Source organism: Tupaia chinensis, unplaced genomic scaffold (genome assembly GCF_000334495.1).
Source record: "Tupaia chinensis unplaced genomic scaffold, TupChi_1.0 Scaffold000095_1, whole genome shotgun sequence".
In the NCBI taxonomy this organism is placed as follows: Eukaryota; Metazoa; Chordata; class Mammalia; order Scandentia; family Tupaiidae; genus Tupaia; species Tupaia belangeri.
Window position 1 is genome coordinate 697,937 of NW_006159557.1, and position 10,739 is coordinate 708,675.

Genomic DNA, 10,739 nt, shown 5'->3' on the forward strand with positions numbered 1-10,739 from the left:
CTGAAGAGGAGGCATGTAGTCAAGCAGGGCTGGATGAAGGGATAACTGAGGACAGATGAAATATTAGTCACAAAGAGAAATATTTTAATGGAGACAGTCTTTCCTACTCTTTGCTCCTTATTGAAGGTCTTTTTGTTTCTTTCTTATTAGCTACTTCCCTGAAAACCTGTGACTATGTGTTGCTTTCCCCTTGTTTCACGAATTCCCAGAACAATTCATATGTTATCAAAATATGCTCAATTTGATTTTCTATGCTATAGTGCATTTCCAAGGGCCAAGATACATCATAAAAGCTTGACCTTGGGCTTTAGAATATGCTTTCAAACTATTTTCTGAGAGCTGCTCTTCTATTTATGCCTTTAAATTCTTTATATCCAAGTATTGTTTCATATAGAACTTCCAGAACCAGATGAAAGCAAACAATGTTCTATACTACTAGAGCATTATTTTCTAGTTCTTTGGTATCTGGAGCATACATACCTAATTCTCACAGTTGTAAAAATGACAATTTAACACCTACAGTTTATCTTGCTTGTTTCTGATACAAATTAAACATTAACTGAGATGTCAAAGTACTTCTGATCATGTCAAGTATTTTCATACTTTTTTTTTTGGAGAGGTTTTTGCTATAGGGCACGTGCATTCGCTAGACAGACAGAGACAGACAGAGAGACAGAAAGCAAGAAGTCAACCCCAGGGGGGATGGCCACGCTGCAATCCCTTCTCCTCCATTCTCCTCTTGGATCTTGGGCACGCACGCACCCGGCGTGAGTTTAAGCCACCGGGTCTGGGACTCGAACCGCGGTTGACTACGTGGGAGTCTAGTGACATAGCCATTATGCTAACTGCTGGTTCCAAGTACTTTAATACTTTTTAACAGATCATAGCACATGCTTAAGAACAGTCAAGGGCTAGGCTTAACTTTACTTCTATGTAATTTCCTACTTTCATATTATTTAACTTTGAATATAATTTTACCTCTGTAAGTAAAATTTAATGTATTTGCAAATACGTTACTACTTACCCCTTTGACTCCCTTTTTCAGTTTATCATCAATAAATAATGAGAGGTATTCAGGAGACCTGGAGTTGAGGTTGAGAAAATACTCAAAGTCACCAGCAATAGTCTGTTTAAAGAGCCGGTCATTATTGAATGACTCCTGAAGAAAGCGATCAAACCTGCTCTTCAGATCCAATAAGCCCTTACAAATAAAAAATGAAGAAATTTGGGAATTACAATAATTTTTCTACAAATGATGACCCTATCTGTCATCTTGACTTTGCTGATAATAAATGTGTATACTCAGTTCACAGATTGTGTCTGTTCAAGCCTATACTTAGTTCACATTAGGAATATCAGTGATGACAAAAGTGTTCTATCTTCCTTATGTACATAATCATAATGAAGATAAACCAAGAACCCGTGCACTGCTTTTACGCACTTTCTTCTGTTCTGACCAAACAAGTCAGCCACAGAAAAAAGTTAGCTTTAAAATGTATTAAAAGATCTGATGATTTATATTAAAATACAAATGACTTGTAGCATAATTTATTTATATGCTGCTTGAAAACATCTTGAAACAGTATTTAAGAGGCTTTTTTTTCTAATATACTAACATATACAAACACCAGGGCATACAAAAAATTGCTCATTTTTAATTCTGAGACTATTTAATCACAGTCTTTCTTCATTAGAGGGTTTAATAACTGAAGAACAACTGCTGAGTTTGGTTCCCTGCTATAAATACGCACACTCTGCAAAATTCTAAAATATTAAGGGTAATTACATACACTGCTTTAACTGCTGGGACAATTAACTTGAAAGTACATAATACACAGCTTAATAAAAGCAATCTTTTTAGCATTTGTCAAAATGACTTCATCATAAAAAATATTCTGATTATTACCTGGATATAGTCGACAGGGTTCTTTCCTTCTCCTTCCTCAGAAACAAGAGCTTTACCTTGCTCCCTCAAATAGGAACTCATACACTCACACATTGTTTTCAAACCATTTGGCACACGACTAAATAGCTTGTACATGCAAGCAAGATCTGTAATCAGAAAGAAAACACAAATTGGCTACATTAAAGATTAAGAAAAAAATGTAAATCTATGTTCATGCTTCAATACTTAGAGAAAGTTTATTTCTCCATTACCATCAGTGCTGACCACATGACTTTTAAAACTAGCAAAATGGAAAAAACAATTAGTAGGTCCATTAATGGCTGGCCCCATTACTGTGATTTATGAAACACAGCTTTAGATAAGATGCTCTGGAAGCATAAATAAAATGTCTCAGCAAATTTTAAGTTATGTGGAAGACAAGATGCCCAAACATTATAATAAATAAAGGAGAGAGATGGGATTGCACTGTGACCATGCCCCACGCCAGAAGGTACTTTTGTCCATCCCACCTTCTCTCTGGTGAGTACACATACCCTCTGACAATTTAAAAAATATATACCATTTGTAGAAGACTATACCATCTGCAGTTGTTTAAGAACACTTGAATCTCACACAATGCAACTGCCAAATGAGACACTTCTCGGAACACATCCCCATTCTTAAATAACCAATGACCGGGTCAGTCAGTGGCATGGTGGTTAAGGTAGCTGAATCCCACATGGCTAACTGTGTTTTGAGTCTCAGGCCTGGGAGGCTGGGCACACGTGTGCAACTTGCCCAAGATCCTGAGAGGAGAACAGAGAAGAGATTGTGGCATGATCATCTTCTAGGGGGTTGCTTTCTCACTTTCTCTTGTCCCACAAGCATGCACATGCCCTATAACAAAAAACTAAAAAAGAAAAAATTTTAAAAGTACAACTATTTTTAGGTTATTGTTATTTACACATGGGGTGGTATAGAATGTGAAAGAATAAGTGAAAAATCTTGGGCATTCAAAAGTTAAAAGTTATTATTTCTGTATATAGTTAATAAAACAATAAAGATGAGATACCATTTGAACTTAATTTCAGAGTACTCTGCGCACCACAACTAATCAAATTAATCTTCCATTCGCAGTGAAAACACTGTTTTTCACTTTCAGTTATGAGAATTTGGCTTCATAATCGTGAGCTGTGCCTCTGACATACTCCCCACACACTGCTCAAGAGCAGCATCTACCACATTTAAGACATTTCTGCAGTTAGGTTTCTAGTCGAAGGTCAAAAAATTGAAGCCGAAACTTAAAAGTTTAATTTAGAATCACAGAAAGCTACTTGCTTTCTGAAAACATTACTAAATAGAGAACTATTATGGTAGTAGCTATTCTGACAGTCCTTCATTCATACATTTACTGAGTGCTTGCTAGGTTAGACATTCTTAACACCCTACACACAATTCTCCATGCAGGTTACAGAGGTGTTCTAATCCAGGCATGTCCAACTGTCTTTCATAGCTCCTAATCTCTAGCCCATTTAATCATCCTTCCTCACACACCCCCAAGATAGGTAAGAAAACATTAACTCAATACTTGAATAGTACATTAAATATTTACTGGTACTCATTTTGTTTAAGCAAGGGGAAACATTTTTCATAAAGTCCTAGTCACCAGGGACCATTCAGATCACAGGTCACCAAATTACAGCCCTTGGGCTAAATGCTGCCTGTTTTGGTATAAGCCCACAAAATAAGAATTGTTTTCACACTTTTAAATGGGAAAAACTGAAAAGAACAGCATTCAGTGATGTGAAATTTATGTGAAAAACACATTTTAGAGCACATAAAGTTTTAAAGAAAACACTATCAAGCTTAGTTATTTGTGTTACCGTCTATGGCTAATTTCTTGCTATTAACAGCAGAGATGAGAGATGACTGTAACATTTACCTAAGATACCTTATTCCTTCACAATTTTAAAAAACTTATTTTTGATTCCATAAACGTATATGAGAGAGAGAGAGAGACACACACACACACTGAGAGAGAACGTGTACAACCCCAATGGGATCCTGACACCGAGAACCACCCCCGGCTTCGGTCAGGCCTGGATCATGGATGTGTTCATGCCCCTCATTCTCAGAGAGCCTCTGAATGTGAACCTGGACCCTACCCATGTGATCAGCGCTGCAGAGCATCGAGTTTTACCAGTGCAGCTCCTATAGCGCCACCACCCAAATCCTTATTTTTACATTTTAACCGTCACCGTTTATTACTGTTTTAGCTACATCCTCTACAATTCCAGCCACATCTTAAACAGACAATGTGTTGTCTAAGTACAATGAAAGACAAAATGCCTTAAGATACCAAGAACAAGAGCCACAGTTTGAAACATACAGTTTTAAGATGAATCTGTGCCACATACAGCTTCCTTTTTCTGCAGCACAGACAACGTACATGTAAGTATTAGCATTACAAATGTGACAATAAAGACAAAAATCCTCACAGCAGTAAAATCCAGCATCCTTAAAAATAACCAGTTTCTACCATACAAGACAATTAGGAAATGTCATTCTAATAAATCTGTATAGCCTACAGAAACTTGTTAATGGAACCAAACTCCACCACCCTGGTAAGAAGCTTCTAGACATGCAGAATAACCAGGGACAATTTATAAAGTTAGTAGCTATGTATTCTACAGCTCTCGAACCCAAGAAATTGATTTAAAAAATTCTATACGCCCAACATGGATCATTTCTACATGATCTGATTATGAATGTTTGTTTTTAATTTCTCTCTCTGATGTATAGTCAACTTGCACCTTTAAGGATGGCATTCACTTTTTTAGCAGAAGCAAAGGCATTTAGCAGCGACAGAAGGACCTTCAAGAAAACTTAAAAACGGTAAAATATTAGGAAAATATTAGACTCAATCAGGTGGCACAGTCCAGAGCAAAATGAACTGCAGTGCTGGAAACCATATAGTTGACCATGGGTTCAGGTCCTATGGCAGTTTATAACTTTATGAAAAACGTACTTAAACAAAATGAGCATCAGGAAATTGTTTGATGTACTACTCGAGTAGTGAATTAATGCTTTCTTACCTACCTTGCCGATGTGTGAGGAGGGATGATTAAATGGGCTAGAAATTAGGAGCTAGGAAATGTCTGATGGTAATACTGGCACATGTGTGTGATCAAGACCCTGAGAAGTTAGAGGGCTGGGCAAAGAGAACGTTAGTGTGACTAGACCCTCTTTGTATATACACAACTCACTGTCATGAATCAAAATATAAACTAACAGTTGTGTTTTCAAACATTTGTACAAAAGCTGCTGAAATTTAATAATTGAAATATGACATCTGTACAATTTATAATACTAGAAGGAAATTTATCAGTATCCTGAAAAGAATTAGTCTGCATTTAGTCATATACTGTCACTTTTTTAAAATTAAAGATTTTTATTATTTTATCATTATTTATTTATATTAATTGACCAGAGAGGGTCAGAGAGAGAGAGAGAGAGAGAGAGAAAGAAAGTGAGAAAGCAAGCTGCCAGGTCCAGGACTCAAACTGCAGTCGGTCACATGGGAGTCCAGCACCCTTAACCACCACGCCACTTGCCAGCCCCACTATTACTTTTTTTATGAACAAAATTAAATAACGAAAGAAAAACACCTGCTAACTCTAACAAGCTGAAAACACTAGAACTATTACAACTTAATGAATTCAATTCATTTCAAAACAAGCAGCTTATTTTGTCAAAGGTAAACAGCTCTCCCTATAACATAAGCAGTGAAAAAACAGGTATGTGATTTCAAGGTACAGGTTGGTAAGAGTCAGAATTGGCAAATGACAAAGTCTAACTCCGCCTAAAATATTTACTATCTGACCCTTTTTAAAAAGTTTGCCAATCTATTGTTTTAGTAAACATGGCAAACATACCAGAAGTTACCTTTTTCCTCCTTCTTTTAATAAACATGTTTGGACTAGCAGATGATGCAATGAGGATGTCACTGGACTCCCATGTAGCTGACAGTGGTTCGAGTCCTGGATGTGGAGACTGAAAGCATGTTTTCCAAGCTGCTGTGGGCTGCATCCTCCTCTCTTTATGATTCTCCTATAAAAAACCTTTTTCATCCCCTACTAGTCAAGACCCCAATAGGAAATATGTATTTTGCTAAAAGTTAATAGCTAAAATACTGCCAAGATATCATCTAGGAATCAGGATAACAAGGGTAATCTTGTTTATTTTTTAAAACAGTATCGGTGATTTATAAAGTGTAAGTTTTAAAGCAAAGATTGGTAATAAAAAATGAGGACACTTTGGGGCCAGCAGGCGGTATAGTGGCTGAGATGCTGGACCCCCACATGGCTGACCATGATTTGACCCTGGACCTGGCAGCTTGAAAGTCACACAGGCACCTGTGTGTTTGTGCCCAGAACCACAACAGGAGAATGGAAGAGAAGGGGTTGCAGAGTGGCTATCTCCCTGGGGGGGTGATTTCTCTTTTTCCATCTCTGTCTCTCTCTGTCTCTTTCTGATGAGTGCAGGTACCCTACGGTAAAACCTTAAAAAAGAGGACAAAATGATTGTTATTCTTTTTCTTGTAATTTCTTCTAAGACATCTGTCACACACAAATGTCTTTTAGAAAAATAAAGATAACAGCCATAAAGAATAAATGCTACAGTTATCTTAAAGCCATACTTTGACTTTTACATAATTCTCCTTTTCCTGTTTTAATCTGTAACTTCTGAATTCCCAAAACAAATCTACCAATTTATTGAAATATATCAATATGAAAGACACAAGTATTTCTGCATTTCCAGCACTTTTTTTTTGAAGAGAGATTTTTGCTAATGGGCACGGGCACTCGCCAGAGAGACAGAAAGTAAGAAATTACTCCCCAAAGGGGATGGCCACGATGCAATCCATTCTCCTATGAGGATTTTAGCCACACATGCACACATCCCCAGAGTGAGTTTCAAGCTGCCAGTTTTGGGACTCAAACCCCGGTTGACTACGTGGAAGTCCAGCAACATAACAATTATGACATCTGCTGGTCTCTATATTTTCAGCACTCTCATCACAATTAAATCCCAAAGGAAAGCATTAGAAATTTTAAGATGGAGTTTAAAAGATTCACAAAATTTACAGCAGAGAATGTGGGAATAGAGAGCACCCAAGCCCTCTGGGATACAAGACAAAGTGTAGGAAGAGATAAGGAGCTCACTGATCTCACCAAAAGCATTAAAGTTATCTTCTGGATTAAGAAAACATAAATGGAGGAGACTTAAGAGGGAAAAAGCCAATTAATTCACTAAAATAACTAAAAATCTTCATTTAGAAGAGACTTTATCATTAAATCCTATCAAAGTAACAATGGTGATGATACACCAGAATTTCAACACTGACATTCACAATCTAACTGTAGGGGAATCAACAAAATTATGAGCAATAAAGTAAAATAAAAGTTTAATTATTTTTCAGTTGGTAACACTTACCTTCTGTCTTTCCATTTTTCAACATATGTACTAGCCCAGAATTCTCCATCTCTACTATAGTCTTCATATGCTTAGAGATGAGTTCTCTTTCAACCACTTTTACAATTGGCTCTTCAGTTGATTTGTCAAGGCAGTGCATCACCCGTTCTATTTCTTCATTAATTCGAGCTTCCACTTTCTTTATATATACTGAAGCACTGTTTTCTGCTAAAAATTTCTGGCTTTCCATCTATAATTGGTTTTTTATAAACATAGAAAAAAATGCATTTCTGTTTTTAAACTTAAGATAAATTAAGTTAAATATATTAATAATATATTTATAATTTATAATTAAATGTTAGTATTTTGTATAATTTTTCATTGCACAGACTCATGTAGTCTGGATTACATCTTTTAAAGTCCTTATTTAAATAAGACTAAAATAATATATGATCCATAAGCAGTATTTTTTTAAATGTTGCCAATTTACTCCAAATAGCAGAGAAAGTATAGATGTGCCAGGAAGGGTCGAAAGTATACAGCAGAGGATCTGACCATGTGAGAGTGGGAAATTCTTTGATTCATTTTAATGTAAAAGCATAACTACAAAAAATTATGTTTACCATCAACTTTGCCAGCACACTGCTATCTACTAAAGCCTGCTGCCAGCCCATTCTCAGTCTCAAAGGCACATAAAAGTGTTCTTTAAAACATTTGTGGAAAATGCATATGTGAAAAAACCAGGTGTGGATTTCAAAAATTTTTTGCACCAATATAAATATATACTTTCAGTCCATCTTTCCATAAACATTTTGAAGGACCATTAATATTTTAAAATTTAAGGAATAGAGGTATTTAAATAACTATTAATCTTGTGTTCTAATACCAGGCTTACAGAAGTTAATAAAATTGCAAACATTATCCCAATTGATTTTAGCCTATTTAATAGCAGCATTGATATACCTAAAAGTTAAATAAAAGATGTGTTATATAAACCACATATGAAACTTAGTAACATTTCCCCACTTTAACAAAAGGTAGCTTTAATCCTAGAAAATAACCATGCTCCTAGACATAGACAATAACACATCAAACAAAAATCTTGATGAAACCATTTCCCCATTCACTATTAAAAAGTCTGTATATGGGGACCAGCAGTTAGCGTAATGGCTATGTTGCTGGACTTCCACGTAGTCGACCGCGGTTCACATCCCAGACCCGGCAGCTTAAAACTCACGCCAGGCGCGTGTGCATGCGAGCCCAAGATCCTGAGAGGAGAATGGAAAAGGGATTGTGGCGTGGCCATCCCCCCAGGGGGTGAGTTCTCGCTTTCTGTCTCTCTGTCTGTCTGGCGAGCGCACGCGCCCTATGGCAAAAAAAACTCTCCAAAACCAAAAAACAAACAAACAAACAAAAAAGTCTGTATATGTATTTACATATACATATACACATATACAAGATACATTTATCTTCTGTTATCATTAACATATTGCAATAAAAGGAATCAAAACTTATGCAAAGATCAAGAATACTGCCAAAAATATCCAGAATCAGTTGACAAATTATTAGGAAATAAATACTGTTTCCTACATTATAAATTAATAGGTCATAAAGCATGGTCCAGGCTCACCAGTGCAGGCCACAAAGGTCTTCCTGCTGGGCTATAAACTGATTTGTGGGGGAAAAAAAAAAAAAAAAAAAGGCAGCGAGTCCATTGTTTGTTTCTTTATGGGTAAATGACACCAAAATTCACCGACTTCCATTTTTACATACATCTAGTGGCTCCTATTAATAGCCTACTGAATTATTAAGAGTTATTATAATTCTGTACTCTTTTTTATAAAAGCATATTATTGGAGTAAAACCTTTAGTATTCTGTATTTATAATTTATAATTAAATGTTAGTATTTTGTATAATTTTTCATTGCACAGACTCATGTAGTCTGGATTACATCTTTTAAAGTCCTTATTTAAATAAGACTAAAATAATATATTTATAATTTATAATTAAATGTTAGTATTTTGTATAATTTTTCATTGCACAGACTCATGTAGTCTGGATTACATCTTTTAAAGTCCTTATTTAAATAAGACTAAAATAATATATGATCCATAAGCAGTATTTTTTTAAATGTTGCCAATTTACTCCAAATAGCAGAGAAAGTATAGATGTGCCAGGAAGGGTCGAAAGTATACAGCAGAGGATCTGACCATGTGAGAGTGGGAAATTCTTTGATTCATTTTAATGTAAAAGCATAACTACAAAAAATTATGTTTACCATCAACTTTGCCAGCACACTGCTATCTACTAAAGCCTGCTGCCAGCCCATTCTCAGTCTCAAAGGCACATAAAAGTGTTCTTTAAAACATTTGTGGAAAATGCATATGTGAAAAAACCAGGTGTGGATTTCAAAAATTTTTTGCACCAATATAAATATATACTTTCAGTCCATCTTTCCATAAACATTTTGAAGGACCATTAATATTTTAAAATTTAAGGAATAGAGGTATTTAAATAACTATTAATCTTGTGTTCTAATACCAGGCTTACAGAAGTTAATAAAATTGCAAACATTATCCCAATTGATTTTAGCCTATTTAATAGCAGCATTGATATACCTAAAAGTTAAATAAAAGATGTGTTATATAAACCACATATGAAACTTAGTAACATTTCCCCACTTTAACAAAAGGTAGCTTTAATCCTAGAAAATAACCATGCTCCTAGACATAGACAATAACACATCAAACAAAAATCTTGATGAAACCATTTCCCCATTCACTATTAAAAAGTCTGTATATGGGGACCAGCAGTTAGCGTAATGGCTATGTTGCTGGACTTCCACGTAGTCGACCGCGGGTCACATCCCAGACCCGGCAGCTTAAAACTCACGCCAGGCGCGTGTGCATGCGAGCCCAAGATCCTGAGAGGAGAATGGAAAAGGGATTGTGGCGTGGCCATCCCCCCAGGGGGTGAGTTCTCGCTTTCTGTCTCTCTGTCTGTCTGGCGAGCGCACGCGCCCTATGGCAAAAAAAACTCTCCAAAACCAAAAAACAAACAAACAAACAAAAAAGTCTGTATATGTATTTACATATACATATACACATATACAAGATACATTTATCTTCTGTTATCATTAACATATTGCAATAAAAGGAATCAAAACTTATGCAAAGATCAAGAATACTGCCAAAAATATCCAGAATCAGTTGACAAATTATTAGGAAATAAATACTGTTTCCTACATTATAAATTAATAGGTCATAAAGCATGGTCCAGGCTCACCAGTGCAGGCCACAAAGGTCTTCCTGCTGGGCTATAAACTGATTTGTGGGGGAAAAAAAAAAAAAAAAAAAAGGCAGCGAGGCCCTTGTTTGT

At 35.9% G+C, this 10,739-nt stretch overlaps 1 protein-coding gene across 4 annotated transcripts in view; it reads right to left on the minus strand.

Annotated features, from left to right (window-relative positions):
- The window catches only part of CUL3 (cullin 3), a 120,240-nt gene that overhangs the window by 29,440 nt on the left and 80,061 nt on the right, over positions 1-10,739 (minus strand). For all 4 annotated transcript variants that reach the window (XM_006143300.2, XM_006143299.2, XM_006143301.3 and 1 more), the window contains 3 exons: positions 7,382-7,610; positions 1,907-2,052; positions 1,025-1,201 (listed from right to left, as the gene is read on the minus strand). In XM_006143300.2, coding sequence (XP_006143362.1) covers positions 1,025-1,201; positions 1,907-2,052; positions 7,382-7,610 — 552 coding nt within the window. The remainder of the gene's footprint in view (positions 1-1,024; positions 1,202-1,906; positions 2,053-7,381; positions 7,611-10,739) is intronic.